Source organism: Leptonotus elevatus, chromosome 12 (assembly GCF_054856555.1).
Source record: "Leptonotus elevatus isolate MCC_2025b chromosome 12, RoL_Lele_1.0, whole genome shotgun sequence".
NCBI lineage: Eukaryota > Metazoa > Chordata > Actinopteri > Syngnathiformes > Syngnathidae > Leptonotus > Leptonotus elevatus.
The window spans coordinates 11,019,946-11,039,779 of record NC_141250.1 but is presented as its reverse complement, the minus strand read 5'-3'; the positions used below and the strand labels follow the sequence as shown (position 1 = coordinate 11,039,779).

The window sequence follows — 19,834 nt, the reverse complement described above, 5'->3', positions numbered from 1 at the left end:
GACAGGTTACTTCATGTTACAACATCTATCGAGAAAACGATTAGTGGGCTTCTAAGCTGCAATAGCGTAACAAATGACAATATTTTGTGAGGCTGAGCTTTATTGTGAGTTAAATACATGTATTATATCAATACAATATCATATATGTAAACAGAAATGAAGCCTAAACATCGGCATCATCTTTGGTACCTCTGGAAGACATTTTGTGCTAAAGACGTAGTGTTTTCACTACTGTTTTGCTGATTGCAGAAGTTGGTTGGGCATATACTGTACTGGATTCAACTCTGTAGAAAGATTTGTTTTATTAAAACAAAGCAGCCTGGGGTAAAATGCTACCATATGTTGCAACGTCAGTGCAACTAAAGACCTGATTTTAAAAACTAAAAATTAATTGTGGGGTAAATAACATTTGTTGCACCTCTTCGTGTGTCCTAACAACTGTTGGATTATTAACATTGTTTTTCTGTTTCAATATATATTCTTCAAAGTGTTTTTGATTTTAGTTAGATATACAACTGTTGCCCATATGTTAGTTTATCTGTGGTCTTGGTCCTCTTCCCTGTCAATAGTGAGGTGTCTGATTTAATTTAAACCAGAGGTGTTTGAACAAAAGGTCGGACCATAAATAACCCTGGAGCCAGGACGTGGTGGGGGCCGGGTGTTTGCCTACCTCCTTTGAGTTGATCAAGACACCTCCTGAAGAAAGATAAAACTGGGGGATGTGTAGACTTTAAGACTCTTGTTTTGACAGGATGTGCCACATGGGTTGGGCTATGCCTGGAAGGGCAAAATTTACTTCTTATCAATAAAGGGGGGAGGGAACTGAGATATGTATAAAGGAGTGAGGATTTTTAGAAAATGTTACACTTCTGGGACCAGGGCTATTTGAGCCGGGTTCTAGAGATACCTTTCAGACTCTGAAATAAAGCTAGCAAAACTTCTCCACGAGACTTCAACTTTGAATTTTATTTGAACACGCAGAAATCAGAGAAATGATTTCCAACACAACCCTTGAGGATGTTCTACCTCAGCAACATGTCAGATGCAGTTCCTAACATCACACAACAGTCGAACAAAGATTATTTTGCTTCGGCGTGACTGTTTCCAATTGTGAGCACAAATGTTCAGCAGCAGGCTGAAGCTCAAGATTGGACCCACACAGAGGGGAGAAATTAGTATGTAACTAAATGGTACTTCATTTATATATAGCTTTATCCACCTTACGAGGCAGATTTTTTTTGTAGTTAATAACTTTACTTTGGTCTAACTCTCCATTTTAATGGGTGCACTATAATTTCACTTTCGACCACTAGATGGGGGCACGCTTATTTAGCCTGAGACCATATTTAAAAGAAGAACAAAACCGGAAGTACTGAATTCCAACACATACTAGTTTTTGTTGTTTTGTTGAAAATGATTGACTGTTATCCACTGCAATCCTGCTTTTTAAGACCACAGAAAGTGACGGCTGTAAGGCTAATTTTATAATGAACATCTTAAGGCGTGATTATTGATGTATAATCAGGGTTGAGGAATCCAGGTCCAGAGAGAACAAACCCTGAAACAGTTTGACTTTAGCCACAGGTGCATCTACTCAAAAGGTGCTTCTATGAGCTCGTTTTTCTGCCAGTTAAATAGAAGCACCTGTGGCTTAAATTAAATAGAAGCATAATGTGTCCCTTATCTTCAGTCATTGATGGAGAGTAGTCTGACGGCTTCCACTCCCTCAATGACACATTGCACTTGCCTGGGGTCATCCTTCTCCATGAAAGGGGCCATCTTGACCAGCAGGGGATTGTAGGGTCCGTTGTGGGTGTCCGTGTTAATAGTCTTGGCTTCGACTCGCTGTCGCGTTAGCAGCTGCAGCTGCTGGTTCTCCCGACACAAGTTTCTGTTGTGGCGCTTCAATGCTTCCTGGTGGAGCTGTGCGCAGTTGTAGCGCTTCATCAGCTCAGGGAACTCGTAGATTGGCGACGGCTCCACCGCGGGCATCTCTGACTCCAGCGTGAATTCATCGGGGGTCACCTGCTCCTCCTTCTGCTGATCTTCTAAATGGCGACACATCTCGGCCACCTTCAGGAGCCGGGCACCCTTGGCGATAAGCAACCTCAGGCTGTTGGCGGCGGCGTTGCTGTGCACGCTCACCTCGTTGATCATCACCTGGATGGGCACGCGGTTGCGAGCCATCTGGCTGAGGAGCATGTGGATTTTGGCCTTAGCGGCGTTCCGCGCCGCCGTCAGCTTGGCCGTCATGGCGGAGTTGCTCTTCTCAGTGGCCTCCAGTCGGGACTGCTGCTCGATGATTGTGTTGTAGAGCGCCACGCCCTTCTTGGATGTGACCACGGAGACTTGCTTCTTGGCCTCCATGCGCTCCACGTTCTCCATCTCGTGGAGGTAGCGCTTCTCAGCCTTCTGGTTCTTCAGGACCTTCACGTTCTGGTCCAAGAAGCATTCCTCCACCTCGAAGGCCTTCCTTTTCTCATACACCGAATGGGCCTCCATGGGCTCGCTGTACAGCATGTGAATGGTCGCCAAGGCCTGCTGGTGGTGATGTTCCAGGTGGATCAAAGTGTCATCGAAACCCACGCGTGACTTCAAAAAATAGGTCACCATTCTTTCACTCAGCACTTCCATCCTGTGGCCTAAGTTGTTCTGACCCATGTCCCACTGCTCCTCCAGGAATTTAAGGCGCTTTTCCTGCATGGTACGCAGACGCTCGACGTGCTCGCGGTGCATGCGCCACACCTGCGCCGAGAGACGCTCGCCGTCCTGCACGCAGCACGCAAACCTCTCCATGGCGTGGGTCAGGTCCTGATCCTGCCGCTCAAAAGTGCGCCGGAGTGCCACTATGTCTTCCTTGAGCTGCTCACAACGGTTGCCGCGCAGGCCGACGCGATAGGTGTCCTTCAGCGTTATGGAGTTTGACACCGTGTAGGCGTCCTCCTTTTTCAGCTTTCCCCTCATGATATGTGGGCGCAGGCTGGGGTCATCCTTTGCCCCTTTGCCCTTCTTTCCCTTTTTCTTGGGCATCTTGACTTTCTGTTGTTGTCTAACAATTTGAACCAGCAGTGAAAATGTGTTGCTCCAAATTTCTGGACTTGCACTGAAATTGGCTGCTGCACAGATGACATCACTCCCTGTCATTTAGTGTGATGTATTAGAGGGAAAGGGAGGTCTTTGGCTCAATGATGCGACATTGTCATGATGATGTTATGTTATGCCCCCTTTTTTCTATCCTAAACAACTTAAAGCACACGAGTACAAATGATTATGGCATACTTAAAGATACTGAAGAGATTTTAATGAACCTAACACGAATGTCTTTGAAATGTGGGAAGCCACTGCACTTTGCTGATTATAGTGTATTTATTTAATTTTATTTAATTTTATTTATTTATCTATTTTACAAATAATTGAAAAAATAAATAAACAAGTTAAACTTGAATCAAATGTTGCTTGATTAATTTTTTGAATCGAGTCAACGTTTTTATTTGTATGCATTTATTGTTTAAACTTTTATCTTCATTTATTTTTTTTATAAATAAAAAATGTATTACATGACATGACCGAAGAGATCTTGACCTATGTGTGACGTTACGTGTCAGCGGTACGTCAAAGCCATCGGCAATATTTTTTAATTTTATTATCTTCATTATTTTAATACAAAATATGTTCAAATCAAACACAATTTCATTACAGCGTTGCAGCTAAATCAACTTATAATAACAAGAGCTTCACAAAGTAACACGGGTTGTACCGCTCCATTATGGCTGCCCTACACACGCATCAACTAAGTATTGTAGCAACAAGCTCATATGGTATTTTACGTCAACGTATATAAATACATATTTTCAAAACAATGTCTATTGTTACATACCAATTAAAAATACGAAAACATGAGGATATCAAAATAAATGGAAAATTACGTCACAGATGAGCGACGGAAGTCTACCGCAGAGCTGTCACGATGACGCAGTTTATAGACGACCCTTGTAACTTGACGTACTAACAACATCTCGTCCATTATGAGTAAAATAAATGTTTATCGTTCAAGGATAGTTATTGTTTTTTACGCCAGCATGATCTAAAAAGTGTATCCCACTCCCCTTCAGATGTACATCGATTATTTGGTGGATTGACGGCCGTTGGTTTGACGTAACGTCATGTCGTTTTTGGTGGATTCCGTGATCATGTTCACGTCTCAGGTACCGTCAAACGACAACAGTATTTTATTTTGATGGATTTCGTCGATTAATGCAAGATATTATTTATAACTTATTTTCCTCCCACTCTTTGTGTGACTTTATTGTAACAGGTTACGTGACTCGGTCAAATAACGTAGTAAAAAGTCAATCGAAATAAAACATCTGTATTTAAATATTTGCGTTTAATGTGCTGTATAATATTAAATCATGACGCAAAAACATTCATGTTCGGTTTTTAAATTATTATTCTTAAAATAATAATTTTCAATTAAACTTGGATATACTACACAACTTTATTTTGTATCTTATTGAAGGTGCTGTTTTTTGGGTTTGGCTGGCTATTCTTCATGCGACGGCTTTTCAAAGACTATGAGGTACATTAAAAGTCTTGGTTACAGTATGTAAACAATTTGTTACTATTCAATTGTGTTTGCGTGCATTGGCAGGTGCGTCGGTATGTGGTGCAGGTGGTCTTCTCTATCACCTTTGCTTTTTCATGTACCATGTTTGAACTCATCATTTTTGAGATTCTGGGTGCCTTAAGTACTAGGTAAGAACATTATGTTTTCGTTTATGTCCATCAATTTTCTGTAGCACTTGTCTTCATTCGACTTGCTAGTGAGCTGGAGTCTAAGGCGTGAGGCAGGGTACATACTGGACTGATCGATGTTGTCTCTGCTCTTCAAGTTCCAGATACTTCCACTGGAAGCTGAATCTCTACGTGATTCTGCTGGTCCTCATCTTTGTGGTGCCTTTCTACATTGGCTACTTTGTGGTTAGCAACATCCGCCTGTGTAAGTGCATTTGCCAAAACTGTTTGATTAATGTGCCACACACACACTGTATGCAGCACAAAAAGTTGTTTGCGTTGCAGTGCACAGACAGAGATTGCTGTTTGCGTGCATGGTGTGGTTTACCTTCATGTATTTCTTCTGGAAGCTGGGCGACCCTTTTCCAATCCTCAGTCCAAAACACGGTGAGTCAGCATGCCATCACCTGACAGTAACAAAGGATATATGTAATTGTGTTGTTATATGTTGTTTAGGCATTCTGTCCATTGAGCAGCTCATCAGTCGTGTTGGTGTGATCGGAGTCACGCTAATGGCTCTCTTGTCAGGCTTTGGTGCCGTCAACTGTCCCTACACGTATATGTCCTATTTCCTCAGGTAGGTCTTAGCTGTAGAGACATTCTGATACATCTGATGTTATTTTTTGTCCCTGTTATTTATTGTATTAATTTGTCATGTATATATTCATTAGTAATTAATACAGGCCTACAGATAATTTTATTATGATTTTTCTCCCAACCATTTAGTTATGTTCTGTTTTTAAATGTATTAAATAGATGAGATATTACAGGAATACACATTACATAGTTTCTTTCCCCCAGTGCTTTCTAATCCTGGTGCACTCACTTTCCCCGTCGCCGAACAAAAACTATATGGCGACCAAGAAATCTATTAAGAAATCAAAATTGTAGCAGAATATGTATGTCTATGAATCAGTCCCTGGCGGAAAAAAAAAGTTGGGACTACACTGTAAAAATGGCAAGTGATATTTACTTGAAAAAACTTAGTAAAGTTTGATACAATCAGAAATTCGAAGTAAATTTTACAATGAGTTTAACTAAAATTTCTGATGTGAAAAATATTTTCTAGATCTAAATATCAATCCCCATTTTTTTCAGTGTACTGAGTTAGAGGATTTCAGTATTTGTATTGTTTCTTATTTAAAATGATATGATTTGTTTTATTTTAATTCGTATTCTTTTCAATACAACAACAACATCATTCATTTAAGCATTAATTGCTGTAAATGACAGGAATGTGACAGACAGTGACATCCTCGCTTTGGAGAGGCGGCTGCTTCAAACTATGGACATGATTGTCAGCAAGAAAAAACGGTAAGGCCTAGTAAGAAATATGAATCTTTTTTTTTTTATTCTGGAAAAAAAAATGCTAATGGCATAAATAAACTTGATGCGCAGCATCGCCATGACGCGAAGGCAGATGTACCAACGCGGAGAAGACCAGAACAAGCAGACGGGATTGTGGGGCATGATCAAGAGCGTCACCTCAACACAAACAGCCAGCGAAAGTATCCTCCATTTTAAATACTTGATGACAAAATGGCTTCCAGACAGTGTGACTTACACATTTGCTATTCTTCCACACAGACCTCTCTCTCATCCAGCAGGAGGTAGACGCTCTGGAGGAGCTCAGTCGACAGCTTTTTCTCGAGACTGTGGACCTGCAAGCCACCAAGGTACGACACACACGCGCGGATATATTATGATTAGCATATTTCATGCACAATATTCTGCATTCTTCCCATCTCGGGCTGCAGCTGTTGAATATCGACTTCGACAGAATATCATATTGATAAATTGGATGAATATTGATTTTTGTATTAATAAACAAAATCCTATCTCTGAATCTTTCTAGGAGCGCATTGAGTACTCCAAGACGTTCCAGGGGAAATACTTCAACTTCCTTGGCTACTTCTTTTCCATCTATTGTGTGTGGAAAATCTTTATGGTGAGCACATACATGCAGATTTGTAATAATATTTTAAATTGTGTGGTTCAAACATGGTTGTCCATCCACCGCAGGCCACCATCAACATTGTGTTTGATCGAGTGGGAAAGACGGATCCAGTGACCAGGGGCATTGAAATAACAGTCAATTACTTGGGCATCCAGTTTGACGTAAGACCTCAATTTTCACTCTTATGTGACATGACTACCCCCTTGTGGACAAATGCACACATGGTCGTTACCATGAGGTGAAAATGGAAGAAAATGTGACGCTTCCGTTCGTCTAGGAAAACTTTATTCATTCATTTGAATTCATCCCAAATGTGATTTCCAGACAGATTTTTCCACTGCGCTGTGCTATGGAAACAGAAAAAGGCATTTCTGTTAAGCCCCAAATTCCAGAGCCCCAATTTTTTTATACACCATGTACTAATGAAATATCTTTAGTGACTGAAGAATTCGAGTTTTCTCTTCTCTGCCTTTTTATTCTTAATGTAAAAATTTTAACCACAATTAAAGCCTTCAATTGGTAAAAAAAAAAAAGCCATTTAAGGATCACCTCACATTTAGCGCATTTTTAACAGTGCCAAATTGCAGACTAGGTGTATGTGCGTATTGGAGAGCATGAGAAAATCCTGTCATCATCTCTGACGACGCATTTGTAGTTTTTAATATCAAATATATGGTTATGTTCCACTCTCAGGTGAAGTTTTGGTCCCAGCACATCTCCTTCATCTTGGTCGGCATCATCATTGTTACGTCCATACGAGGTTTACTCATCACCCTCACCAAGGTACAAAGTGACACATCTGGGTTAAATGATGTTAGTAAATGGAGTATAGCCCCTGAAGGACTTTGTAAAAATAAATAAAATGGCCACTTTGTTTCTTCATTGTAGTTCTTCTACGCTATATCGAGCAGCAAATCTTCCAACGTCATTGTGCTGGTCCTTGCTCAGATCATGGTGAGTTTCTTTGACTTGTCTAAAAGAGCACAGCAATGATCTAATGTGTGTGTGTGTGTGTGTGTGTGTGTGTGTGTCAAGGGCATGTACTTTGTGTCGTCGGTGTTGCTGATGCGCATGAGCATGCCGCTGGAGTACCGCTCCATCGTGACGGAGGTTCTGGGAGAGCTGCAGTTCAACTTCTACCACCGCTGGTTCGACGTCATCTTCCTGGTCAGCGCCCTGTCCAGCATCCTCTTCCTCTACCTGGCCCACAAGCAAGCGCCCGAGAAACACATGTCACTGTGACCCACCCCGCCCCGCCACCATCTTCTTTTGTTGTTCCAACCGCCATGTTCCTGAATCAGGAATTTGAAAAGCGGACCTTTAAACACAAAGTGCGGAATAAAAGGATTGTATTTGTTCTTTGTTAAATTGGATTATTTTTTTGTGCTACTTTTTATTCTTTTTTTTTTGTCTTAACACACTGGAGCTGCTTTTTTCTTTTTATTTTTTAAATGTCACTTTGTTTATAACTTTCTTTTATTTCACCATGCATTTCTAAAGCATTCAATAAAAGCAGCGGTCTTTGTGAAAAGGACAGTTATTGTTTTCTCAAAATCTATAGTCAACAATTGGCTACTTTTTTTCTCCACATTTTTTCCAATAATGACAATATTTGTACAATTATGAGAGCAACAAAAGTAGAGCCGCACATCTGAGGTACAAACAAGTGAAAGGAAAACTATTGCGTCGTACTTCTAATCTAGAGGAAGTAATTTCCGCGGCAGCCCCATTTCAGGAAACAACACAACAAGATGGTCGTCAGACAAACGAAACAGGCCTTTATTGCTAGTGATGGGGAAATGAAGCTTCATGAACCACTCACGATTATTATTATTTTTTTACTCTATTTACTGTGGTGTTTTTGGGTGAAAGCTGGAGTAGAAATTTAATACATTTCCATTGCACTAGCCTTTTATCTTTTAACATGTCCCCTCGCACCAACGAAGGACTGGCCTAATAAAATAAAATGCAAAGTTTAAATATTGATTAAAATAACATTTATTGTATTATCAACATCATAAAAGCAAAAATTATAAGCTTATAGGGGAAGTTAACCCCCCCAAAAAATTCTTCACAATATGTTCTTTGCAGCACCACTAATCTAAATACGGTATGTTGGTTATTATTGCGGAATATGAGTCCAGTAGCAAAATCCAGCAGTTTTTATCAATATCAGAAGGCGGCCATTTTGCCATTTGCTGTCTAGTGAATATGACATCACTGTTGTTCAGGTCTTCAGATAACAGGTGAGCTGTGATTGGTAGTTGCCTGAGTCCTGAGCAACTACGATGTCATCTTCAGTTGACAGTAAGCGGCAAAATGGCTGCCCCCTGAGATAGATAAAAATGGCTGGATTTTGCTGCTTAACTCATATTCCACAAATGTAATAATCATCATAATGTCATATTTAGACTAGTGAGGTTACATATAACTTATTATGGTCAAGAAATGTGTACGGTTGACTTCCCCTTTAAAAATAAACACTTTTGAATATGTTGCACCCCTACAAGTCTAAACACAGGAATGATTAATACTGCATTTGTGCAATATGAATTAAGTGGAATTAAGCGGCCATTTTTATCCATCTCAGGAGGCGGCCATTTTGCCACCTGCTGTCAAGCCCAGAAACTAGTCGTTACATATCTTGCCTTTGTAGTGGATTCAATTATATTCATTCTTCATCATGATATTTTGTTTATATTTACATTTTACATAATGCCCAACTTTGTTGGAATTGGGGTGTGCAAATAATAATAATAATAATAATAATAATAATTGAAAGTTGAAATTAGTTAACTTGTAAACATATGTGTGAAAAATTGGCGTACCAGTGAGGTTAGATGTTTTTGTTTTTGTTCGCTCATGAGGATTGTTAGACAATAAGAACATTTAGCATGTTGTAGTTGCTTTTCAAAGTCTGTCATCCATACTCTGACAAGATGAAGATGAAGACACGGAAGAGGTCTGCAAGAAGAGAAACAATTCAGACAAATCAGTATCGATGGGATTTTAGTGTAGTATCTATTGTCGCTATTTCTACGTTGATTTGAACGTGTCAATATGCTAACGTTGATTGAAAGCAATGATTGATGTTCCGACAGGCACCATCATCTTCATCTTCATCTTCATGATGGTACACGTTTCTAAAAATGGAATTCAAAAAAGCTGCTCACCCTCTCCCGAGCCGTCTCCTGGTCTTCGCTGTGGACTTGAGCTTGCGACGTGTTGCCGAGCAGCTGGCGCGTGACGGCCGTCCCTCTGGCCTTGAGCCGGTCGTAAACGCTTTTGGTGGCCACCAGCATCTCCAGCCTGCTGCCCGTGGCGCGGATCATGTCCACCACCTCCTCATGCGCGCACTGCTCCACGTTCTTCCCGTTCACCTCCACCACGATGTCGTCATCCTCCATGCCCGCCAGCTCGGCGGCGCCGCCCTTCACCACCTGAGACGGATGACCTCGGGCGATGTCACATAAAATGCGTGCCTACTTTTCGTTTAATTGTCTTACCTCTTTAATGTACTGCCCAAACACACCCTGGATGCCGTTGAGATGAAAACCATATCCAGCAGCTGATTTCTCCATCTTACACAACTTTGGTTTAAGCTCTACTTCTTCATCTTTCTTCTTCTCCTGAGCTGGTCTGAGTGGTTTCAACACGGCGGGAAGGGTGACGGCTTCAGAGTAACTAGGCGGAGCAAGAGAGTCCTTCTTCTCCTCCCAGAACAGCATAGGTGACACTTTACCCTAGGTGGACACACACGAGATCAGTGATATAATACAAAATGTCTGCGCTTACAAAAAGTGTTTAGCCCTCAGTAGAGCATAAACATCCACCGTGGCCCAAGTTGTTTATCGACATCTGATGTATGAATTGCGGTCATTGGTAAATAGCTCATTGATTTATGAATATAAAAATAATTACGGCTGGGCAAGTACCAATACCAATACCAAGTAGGCCTATTTGGCTCATACACAGCTTTATTTCAAGGTATGAGTAGGACATAGAAATTATAATAAAAAATGCTATATTTGGATATATAGATCATTGAAATGATCTGTCATTGTTTTATTTTGGGAAATTTAATGTATCAAAAGTATTAGTGGTATCGATATTTGGCATCGGTACTTGGTATCGGTGACTGCTCAAGAAGAGAGTACTCGGACTAGTATTGGACTGAAAAAAAGTGGTATTGAACATCTCTAATAACAACAACAACAATAATAATAATAATAATAAAACTAAAAATCAAAACCTTGAACAGTGATAGAAATGGAAGGTTGGATGATGATGATGATTTTTTAAATAGATAAAAATATCAATTAAATATGTATAATTATTTAAAAATACCATACAAATGTAATAATAATAATAATAATAATAATTTTTAACTATATAAAAAATATTGAAAATAAGATCTGCATACCTTCACAATAATTTAAAATAAACAACAAAATTATTATTTTTTTTAATACTAATTTGCATTATCAGTATAAAATATTAACCATCTTTGAAGTATTCTGAAAATTTAAATACATCAAATTATATTAAATTACTGAATGCAGGATTATTTTAAAAGTTGTGAAATTTGGAATTAGTCTATATTTCCATAATTTATTTTATTTTTTTTACCTCAAAGTAATTATTATCATCATGCCATTCAAATGTACTATACATAATTATACTGTCTATAGTTTTATTTGATTTTAATGACAATAAATAGATGATCCCCTTTTCTCCCTCTCTGCCGATTGTCTTGGTGAAATTACACTGTTCTACCGTTTAAAAAGTATTCTTCCTACGGTGTGTAAGCGTATGTGGCAAACGAGTGATCGCACCTGAGCATAAATGAGGTCAGTGTCCTTGTCCACCACGAGCAGGCAACACTTGTTGCCGCTCTGCATGATGGCGTCCACCACTTGCTCGTGTGTGCTTGTGTTCATTTCTTTGCCGTCCACAGCCACCAGCCTGTCCATGTCCTTGAGACCTCCTCTCTCCGCTGGACTGCCTCTGTCTATATCCGTGATCACGTGTCCTGCACACATGGACAAGCTCGCGGTCAGCGCTCACTCATCTCCATGGCGACGGGTGAACGCAATGCACCTGCCTGCCATGTTGGCCTCCTCCTTGAGCAGGAATCCGTAGCCGCCGGGCGCTTTGGTCAAGTTGACGATGCGAGGCTCGCGAGGGAGGCATTTTGTCGTGGCAAAGTGAGCGGCGACCTTCAGGTTCATGCTGCGGTAGTACCGGTCGGCCTCCCCGTCCACGAGCAAGAACATGAGGCTCCCGTTCGCCGTTTTGACCGTGTCCACCACTTGCTCGTGCGTGGAGCTCTCGATATTTTTGCCGTTCACTTCCAGCAGGCGGTCGTCGGTGTTGACGCCGGCCCGGTCCGCCACGCTGCCCGGGACCACTTCAGACACGAACACGCCTTGCTCACCTGAATATGGTATAAGAGATGTTATGGAGACGGGTGCAATCATCGGTTAAAATGTTGGGTACACCTGCAGTGTCGCATGAAATTTACCGGTAGTAAGTTGAATTATCATGTGGCGCGACCAAAAATAAATAACCAATTGGGGACTTTTATTTTGAAATACATTTCAAGACAGGATTTGTATCATCCACAAGAAAGTCAAGCACCCTTGAGAGCAACTATCAAGTTTGTTTGGTCTTACAATTATGTAAAAAAGTTACCCTTTTAACAAATGGTATGTAGTGGTCATGTTTGGACATCATGTGGTTACGACCTGAATTTTTTTTAAATTTTGTTCAACAAATATATATTTTCTAGGGTTGTCAGGCGATAAATTTTTTAAAATCGTATTTAATCGCATTACTTCAATAGTTAACTCATGATTAATCACAAATTTTATACCTGTTCTAAATGTACAATCTTAACATAAAAGTGAATAAAAAAGGTTAAACTTATCGAAATATGATATATTTTAGTCATTAATACAGTAATTTAATAATAATTCATAAAAATTAGTTAAAATTAAAAATATGTACTATACTGTAAAAAATTTGTGTGATATTGATTTGTTCAGAGGTATGATATTTGTCTCGACAAATACAGTATATGATTATTATTAATCATGTTTTTAGTTGTTATAGTGGACGCCAGGATAATATGGCTGTAACGTGTTGTAAACTTACCAAGTTTATATGCAATTGCAACATTTTTAAGATGAACATCATGCAAATCAACTTGCGATTGTGACTGGTTAGTTACGATCCAATCATGAACCAGAAGTGGTGACGTCATCATCCAAATTATGTGTTTTATTGGTTTCGACAGCAAATATGTCATGTCCACTGCAATGATCTATGGGTTTTGAAGGGGTTCAATTAGCTGAAAATGAACACACTAATGTTGACAACCCCTAATAGTTTTACTTGTGTGGCTAGCTAGCTTGTTTTGTTTAGATGGCTTATTGTGAACTTCATATTCTTGATTTACGTTGAAAATATGTGGTGCGACCAAACATCCTGTGGTGCAACCATTGTAGAAAGCTTTGCATGATATATGTATGTCTTAAATTATGATATATAGTAGAATTGTAGATAATAGCAAATCATATAAAATAATAAATATTTGATGTGTTTTATAATAAAATAACTGTGCTGAGTCTGGTCAAAATCCTTATCCGTCAACGACCCTTATACAGATGAAAATAAAGTATGAGTAACTGGCTGGTGAGTTTTAAGATGTCACCTTTGATTGAACGAAGAGAGAAGCCGTAGCCTGAGCCGGACTTGACCAGGTAGCAGAGTCTTGGTTTGGGAGCCTGCTGGCCGACACCGTTGACTGCCGGCGTGCGGTGAGGCTCACCCAGGTTAACCCCCTGCGTCTTGGCCTGCTTGTAGGACGCTTCATCCAGAATGTGAAAGGTGGCTGTAGCCCCGCTGCTTTTCACCAGCTCCACTACCTGACCTCGCAGAGCAAATGCGTACATGAGCGGAATGAGACTTTTCGAAAATTGTGTTCAATACCGCGGGCTCGCTCACCTCCAAATGGGAAAGGCCATCGACAAATTTGCCATTCACTCGGAGGACGCGGTCCCCGTCTTTCATGCCGGACAGCTCGGCCGGACCGCCCATCTCCAGGCAGCGGATGAGGTGACCCTCCTCACCGCGCTCGATCCTCAGGTAGAAGCCGAACGTCTGGCCCGGCCTCTTGGTTATCGAAATCACCTTCGGCTTGTACTCAGCCATGTCCTGTCACAAGCAGAGACGTGACAAAAGGTTTAAATGTCTCAGTCTACATGTGATCATCAGATTTTCATTATTTCATTCAAGGTAACCCAAAGACCAAAGAAGTCTTAAAAGATAAAAAGTTCATCTTCGGTACGAGCTTCAAAGAAACAGTTAATGGTTAATCACTTTTCTCGGTGATGACTCAGGTTGAAAAGACAAGCTGCACTTTGAACTATATTGCAGCCGTTATCCACCTTATTACATATCAGATGTTATTATTGCCAAGGATGGTAATACGTGCTGTTGCACTCGTTGATGTGCACGTGCCCAATGACAAAACGGTCACGGGTCAATCTCTATCAGCAGGGAGTTAACATGACAGGAAACAGCAGGGAAATTATTTTTGTTATATTTTCATTCAATTTTAGAGTGTAAAACGTCTTTTTTTAATCAAACCACCATTTTTTAAAGAGTAAATAGATTCAGATTTATTATTTTATTATTATTGTTTTTACATAAATGATGCATCAACAACAAAATTTGGACAACCCAATTTTGTGGTTGTTTTCATACAAAACAAACCCAATGTTGGGTCAAATTGATCCAAGCAGCGGGTCGGACCAATTTATTTTTTTTACCAACATTGGGTTATTTTTGATCCAGCAGTTTTAAAGTGGACATACGTTATATTGAACAGCAACGATAAGATCAACAAGGGCGGGGTCGGGGGTTGGTTGGAAATCTCTCTCCACATTTGTATTTAAATAAATGGAACAAATGATCTAATGGCTGGTGAAACAAAGTCAAACGACAGACATGTCAATCTTGGACAAGCATGGCTTTATTATTATTATTATTATTATTATATAGCACCAAAGAATAATAAAAACGGTTATTTATTTATTTATTATTATTTTTAAAGAAGACATTTTCAACAAGTGTCACTTTGGGTCATCATAACTGACAAGAGATGGTCAATAAACAACTCACTTACCAGTTCACGTCTTTGCTCGGTCACAGTCTCAAAAGCAAGAGCTAACCTGTCACTGCTCCAGCGTTAGTCCTCATACACGCCTCCTCCTCCTTCTACAGATGTTCTCCAAGGGAACTTTGGTGGGCCGAAGGTGAACCTAAAGGTTGAGTTATTTAACAGTAGGTAGGAGTGTCTCTACAGACTTAAGTCATCTGGAAGAAGGCTGCAGCCATAAAATTGGTTTCAGGTTTGTCTGACACAGGTTGCGAAAATGCAAACGTCACGTGCAAGCGTACACGCTCTTGGAGCATACCTTCACCTTGTTGTTCGTGGAAACGGTTCAAACAGTTACCTAGGAATGTAATGACTAGCCCAATGGCACCCAATATGATATGAAATTCATTCCGCTTTACGATTGTCTCGCACTTGGTGTTGATTCTTCACAAAAAATAATCACATTTTGTATCTTGATGTTTGAAATATGAAATGTAGCAAAAGGTCAAATGTTCAAGGGGGTTCGAATACTTTTGTGAGCAGCTGTGCTTCACTACATTATCTTGCTAAACTATGAAGATTATTTTGATATTCTTTGAACAGCAGATGAGATCGAACAACACATTTGCATCTGCAGGTTGCTATGGAGGACTAAATATGTAAAAAAAAAGAAAAAGAAGAAGAATAAATATAATTAAAAATCAAATACAAAATATAAATTGAAATTAAACATCACAAATAGTATTTTTTTTTTTAAACATGATTCAAAAAATAAAAATAAAAATAAATGTGGCAATAAATACAAATATATAATGATTTTTGGGGGGATTGATTTTAGAATTATATTTTTGTATCTGTTTTATTTTCCCTTTTATTTATCTTTTTATTTTGGCAGTTTTGATCCTCCATAGGTTGCAGCCAAGTTGCAGCACACTCAATTACGTTTCAGTTTATAAGACAAGCTTATTATCATTTCCGCACAGTAGATACAATTGTTAGCAAATACATATTTTTTAGCCACTGACTAATTAGTATTACAGCCCAATGAGAAACATGCGACTCTGAATTTTGTGATCTTTTTCCCAATTATTTTTTATTTTGTTTTTCAGATTGGAAGATGTAGGAGATGCATACTTTTCAGTGACAACTAATAATAATCAGTCAAATTAACTTTTTTTTTTTGTAATGTTATTTATAATTATCTTAATTGTTCTCATGTTTGTATTATGTATACTTAAATCTTATTTACGTATAATGTTATTTAATTGTACTAATCTTGTGACAACAAAGAAGAACAATGTAAGAAGAAAGACGTGGACATTTATTTCTGGGAGTGCAAAGAAGACACTGAAGGGACGGTGCGTGCTGTCTTCCAGGTAGATTTATGGTTTCGCCACTCTGCAACTGCGAGAGAGTCCTTAAGCTATAACAATCTAATTATGATATCTCAGCGAGTTGGGATGGGACAAAGGTGACACAAACGGCTAAGGCCTGAAAAAAAGATGACACAACAATTCTGACATTTCTCTATGAATAATGTTTGATACACAGCTAAAGGCCGTATTTTCGGAACGACCTAGAAGGATTTGAAAGAGTGGAATGTAGTTCATATCAGGTATGTTCGTTCAATTTCTACCGTATAGTGGAGTAGTTTAGTCGTTGGCTACGCTTCGGATGCAGCTTCAGGTGCAGCTTCGGGTGCAGGTTCGGGTGTAGGTTCGGGTGTAGGTTCGAGTGTAGGATCGAGTCCGGGTTCGGGTGCGGCTTCGGGTGCAGGTTCGGGTGCAGCTTGGGGTGCAGCTTCGGGTGTAGCTTCTGGTGTAGCTTCTGGTGCAGCTTGCGGTGCAGCTTGGGGTGGAGCTTCAGGCGCAGCTTGGGGTGCAACTTGGGGCACAGCGTCGGGTGTCGCCTCGTCCTCAGCCTCACCCTCAGCCTCCTGCGACGTAAGGCCTGTGATGCATTTTGGAAACCACTTAAGAGTAGCGGAGCCCGGCTCACCCCATTCGCCTTCGGCCCTGTCCTGTGGAGGGAGAGTTATAAAGACGTTTATAATTTGCTGTGTAGCATAATTCATGTTCTTGTATTTACTTCTAAAAAACAAGATACTTCTTAAAAAAAAAATCTTCTTGTAAAACAAAAGCTGGAAAAAAAAGTAGTGACATCACCATAAAGGGGTGATTTTTTTTGTGGTCTACTATCAGAATCAGATTTATTGGCGAGGTATGTAAACACAAGGAATTTGTCTCCACAGTCACAACAACGTCAGAGAAACATAAACCCCAAAAAATTCCAACAATGACCAACAGAGGGAGACAGAACAGGAAGCCTGGTGGTTCGCTAATGACCACTGTCGGGTTTTCTTTCTTTAACAGAATGGGACCAACAATTTCGTCCACGCGTGTATGTACACTTCTACTTTAAAACTGTGTTTACAGAAGGCAAATAAATGCACAGCGAACAACCGGAGAAAGAATCTTATCTCGAGACAGCAGCAGCACCTGCACTGCTTGTAATTTTAACATTCTCCTCGATGGTAATTGGCTGTGTTGTTAAGTTGTTGATGTACTTGCTGGTGTTCAGACACAACATAAGTTGTTGATGTAATGAATAAATGTGTTGCTGCGTGTGTAATTACCTGCTCTATTTGGTGATATTCACCATGCTGCTCACAGCCAATGTCAAATATATACTTTCCTGGACCAGATGGCTACAACACAATAACAACAAGAACTTGATTATTATCAACAATTTGACAAATTACCAATAATACTGTATGTCTTTTGTGGTGATCATGCATCAAGTCAAGATATTTCATGCAAAGCGTCATTTAAAAGTGAGCATTAGTATATTGGTGTATTTTGTACACTAGTGATTGTATTTTGTAATACTGACATGAAGCAGAACTCACAGTATTGTTGACAAAGTTACTGCTGTATCTGTGGTTGGCGTGGATGAACTCTCCGACAGACTCAATCTTGCCATTCGCCCACATCCCAGTGTACACTGAGCCAGTGTCATGGTAGCGATAGGTGCCCTCGCCGTGCCTTTATAGAAAACATGCTAGCAAATTTGTCTCCTACAAAAATTAACACCAAGCTGCATTCTACGTGAGACCTCTGATTAGCATTCGTTTCTGATTCTTAAGTTCTCCATGAAGTTGTTGATACAGTCAAAATAGGCGTACTTGTGTTTGTTGATGTATCCATGTGTCACATACATTAAGTATTATATAGTATGTAATCAACCGGCTGTTGCCACAAGGCAGAATGCTTTAAAGACGCTCATGCCCCCACTGCCTAAAGAAGTACCTCATGTGATTGAGCCACTCGCCAACATACGTGTCCCCGTTGGAGTATGTGTAAACACCATGACCCTGCCTCAAGTCCTCAGCCCACGAGCCTGCAGATGACGGAAATGATTTGTTAATTAATAATTAGAATCCACAGTCACAGACAAACGTGGCGAACTGTTGACATACCTTCATATTTGGACCCATCCGGGTAGTAGAAGATGCCTTGTCCATGTTTCATGTTCTGGTGGTAGTCTCCCACATATCTCGCGCCGTTCACGAAGCGGTATGTGCCCTATCAGCAGCACGCAGACAGACAACAAGATTTCTAGACAATGGTGGCATTCATTGTAGTTGATTGTTGTGTTTTTGTTCTTATTCATAATCCAAATACAGAGATCGCATGTTTGCGCAATCTATTTATTTTCTGTAGCCTCATTAGGGTTGTGACTCATTGGTGAGCTGGAGCCTATCCCAGCTGACTTTGAGTGAGAGGCAGGTTGTCAGCCACTTGCAGGACACATACACAAAAACAATTTAATTCACACTCACGCCTGTAGACCTAAAAAAAAAAACAACTTTATTTCCATTATATGTATTTGTAATTTTTTAGATTGTTGTTGACTGGTTGGAGCCAAAGTTTGAGAAAGATTCATGGAAATACAAAAGTTACATTTGGTCCAACAACACGATAGTATGACAGCGTTAATACCTTGCCATGTCTTTTACCACGTTCATATCGTCCTTGATAAACGTCTCCTTTCGGCAGAACAGCTTTACCCATCCCATGTCGTTCTCCAGCCTCATTTCTATCCCCTTCGTATTCCTGGTATAAGTAAAAAAATATAACAAAATCATGAAATTATCGCCGCCAGCTAGCTTGATAGCCGATGCACAAGCGTCACCTAGGTTACCTCACAACAACAAAACAGCCAAGTTACGAATCATTTCTAGTTTCTCACCCCGAGTTTATTGCGTTCCTCATCAAACTCGTCAGAGTCTATATCGGACATTGTTATTAACTTTTTGTTTAAAAATAAAAATACAAAAGTTGAATTTATAAAGGAGATGTCAGGAGTTGAGGCGTCGAGGCGCGTGGACACCAACCCCGGAAGTTTACATCATTTAGCTTGTCACGTCCTCGCGACAAATATTTATTTATTTTAATTTTTTATATATAGCACATTTTCTCCACACGGCCCCCGTCATATATCTTCAAACACATATACATGACGTGCTGTGCTTTGATAGTTTAAACTCAAATGAACTTCCCACGGCCCCTTCCACCGCTTATTGTATTTTCGCGACTATAAAACGTTATCCCAGGCACTCTTACAGTTTGATCACAAAACAAGAATTACAAACGGACAATTTCCGTACGTTCTTATTTCGAAAAAAATAAAATAAAACGTGTCAACGCCGGAGTGTTTAGTTGTTATGACAACCGTCAATCAAATGTGACCAACACAGTACCGGATGGCATTTGCTGACTTTGTCTTCGATTACTAATACGGTATGTACTGTATACTGTAGGCTACTTGTATCGATTGTTGTATCGATTTTGTAATATTTAATTTGTTCACTTTCTAGCTCAATGACACCACTGTGATACATTTTCAGGTTAACAAAA

General features: G+C 39.9%; 4 protein-coding genes across 4 annotated transcripts; 1 reads left to right on the top strand and 3 right to left on the bottom strand.

Moving 5' to 3' along the window:
- Nucleotides 1-246: 246 nt before the first annotated feature.
- LOC147164544 (dynein regulatory complex subunit 2-like) lies at nucleotides 247-3,264 on the bottom strand. The gene has a single exon (XM_086091687.1). The coding sequence runs from the start codon at nucleotides 3,142-3,144 to the stop codon at nucleotides 1,687-1,689; it is 1,458 nt and encodes a 485-aa protein (XP_085947813.1). The 5' UTR covers nucleotides 3,145-3,264; the 3' UTR covers nucleotides 247-1,686.
- A 705-nt stretch (nucleotides 3,265-3,969) lies between these two features.
- gphra (golgi pH regulator A) lies at nucleotides 3,970-8,282 on the top strand. The gene is made up of 14 exons (XM_086091978.1): nucleotides 3,970-4,205; nucleotides 4,520-4,579; nucleotides 4,652-4,755; nucleotides 4,893-4,999; nucleotides 5,080-5,181; nucleotides 5,251-5,371; nucleotides 6,028-6,108; nucleotides 6,193-6,302; nucleotides 6,382-6,470; nucleotides 6,650-6,742; nucleotides 6,817-6,912; nucleotides 7,445-7,534; nucleotides 7,640-7,705; nucleotides 7,787-8,282. The coding sequence occupies exons 1-14, from the start codon at nucleotides 4,164-4,166 to the stop codon at nucleotides 7,991-7,993; spliced, it is 1,368 nt and encodes a 455-aa protein (XP_085948104.1). The 5' UTR covers nucleotides 3,970-4,163; the 3' UTR covers nucleotides 7,994-8,282.
- A 217-nt stretch (nucleotides 8,283-8,499) lies between these two features.
- Nucleotides 8,500-15,018, bottom strand: pdzk1 (PDZ domain containing 1). The gene is made up of 8 exons (XM_086091977.1): nucleotides 14,943-15,018; nucleotides 13,760-13,969; nucleotides 13,467-13,680; nucleotides 11,856-12,188; nucleotides 11,587-11,783; nucleotides 10,258-10,494; nucleotides 9,925-10,191; nucleotides 8,500-9,715 (listed from the first exon to the last, which is right to left on the bottom strand). The coding sequence occupies exons 2-8, from the start codon at nucleotides 13,964-13,966 to the stop codon at nucleotides 9,662-9,664; spliced, it is 1,509 nt and encodes a 502-aa protein (XP_085948103.1). The 5' UTR covers nucleotides 13,967-13,969; nucleotides 14,943-15,018; the 3' UTR covers nucleotides 8,500-9,661.
- A 1,187-nt stretch (nucleotides 15,019-16,205) lies between these two features.
- On the bottom strand, nucleotides 16,206-19,344 carry rsph1 (radial spoke head component 1). Its single transcript, XM_086091548.1, has 7 exons — nucleotides 19,167-19,344; nucleotides 18,917-19,030; nucleotides 18,394-18,499; nucleotides 18,224-18,314; nucleotides 17,824-17,959; nucleotides 17,551-17,622; nucleotides 16,206-16,935 (listed from the first exon to the last, which is right to left on the bottom strand). Exons 1-7 carry the CDS (start codon nucleotides 19,215-19,217, stop codon nucleotides 16,579-16,581), a joined length of 927 nt encoding a protein of 308 aa, XP_085947674.1. The 5' UTR covers nucleotides 19,218-19,344; the 3' UTR covers nucleotides 16,206-16,578.
- Between the last annotated feature and the right edge of the window lie 490 nt (nucleotides 19,345-19,834).

Bases quoted from the DNA above. Each gene is read 5' to 3' on its own strand.
- LOC147164544 (XM_086091687.1), bottom strand. From the start codon at position 3,144: ATGACAGGGAGTGATGTCATCTGTGCAGCAGCCAATTTCAGTGCAAGT.
- gphra (XM_086091978.1), top strand. From the start codon at position 4,164: ATGTCGTTTTTGGTGGATTCCGTGATCATGTTCACGTCTCAG. The intron at 5,182-5,250 runs GTGAGTCAGCAT...TATGTTGTTTAG, and splicing joins AATCCTCAGTCCAAAACACG to GCATTCTGTCCATTGAGCAG. The intron at 6,913-7,444 runs GTAAGACCTCAA...TTCCACTCTCAG, and splicing joins ACTTGGGCATCCAGTTTGAC to GTGAAGTTTTGGTCCCAGCA.
- pdzk1 (XM_086091977.1), bottom strand. From the start codon at position 13,966: ATGGCTGAGTACAAGCCGAAGGTGATTTCGATAACCAAGAGGCCGGGC. The intron at 12,189-13,466 runs GTGACATCTTAA...TACCATATTCAG, and splicing joins CTCTCTTCGTTCAATCAAAG to GTGAGCAAGGCGTGTTCGTG. The intron at 10,192-10,257 runs GTAAGACAATTA...CATCCGTCTCAG, and splicing joins TTGGGCAGTACATTAAAGAG to GTGGTGAAGGGCGGCGCCGC.
- rsph1 (XM_086091548.1), bottom strand. From the start codon at position 19,217: ATGTCCGATATAGACTCTGACGAGTTTGATGAGGAACGCAATAAACTC. The intron at 18,500-18,916 runs GTATTAACGCTG...TGCTGCTGATAG, and splicing joins GTGGTAAAAGACATGGCAAG to GGCACATACCGCTTCGTGAA. The intron at 17,960-18,223 runs GTACTTCTTTAG...TTTTCTATAAAG, and splicing joins GAGTGGCTCAATCACATGAG to GCACGGCGAGGGCACCTATC.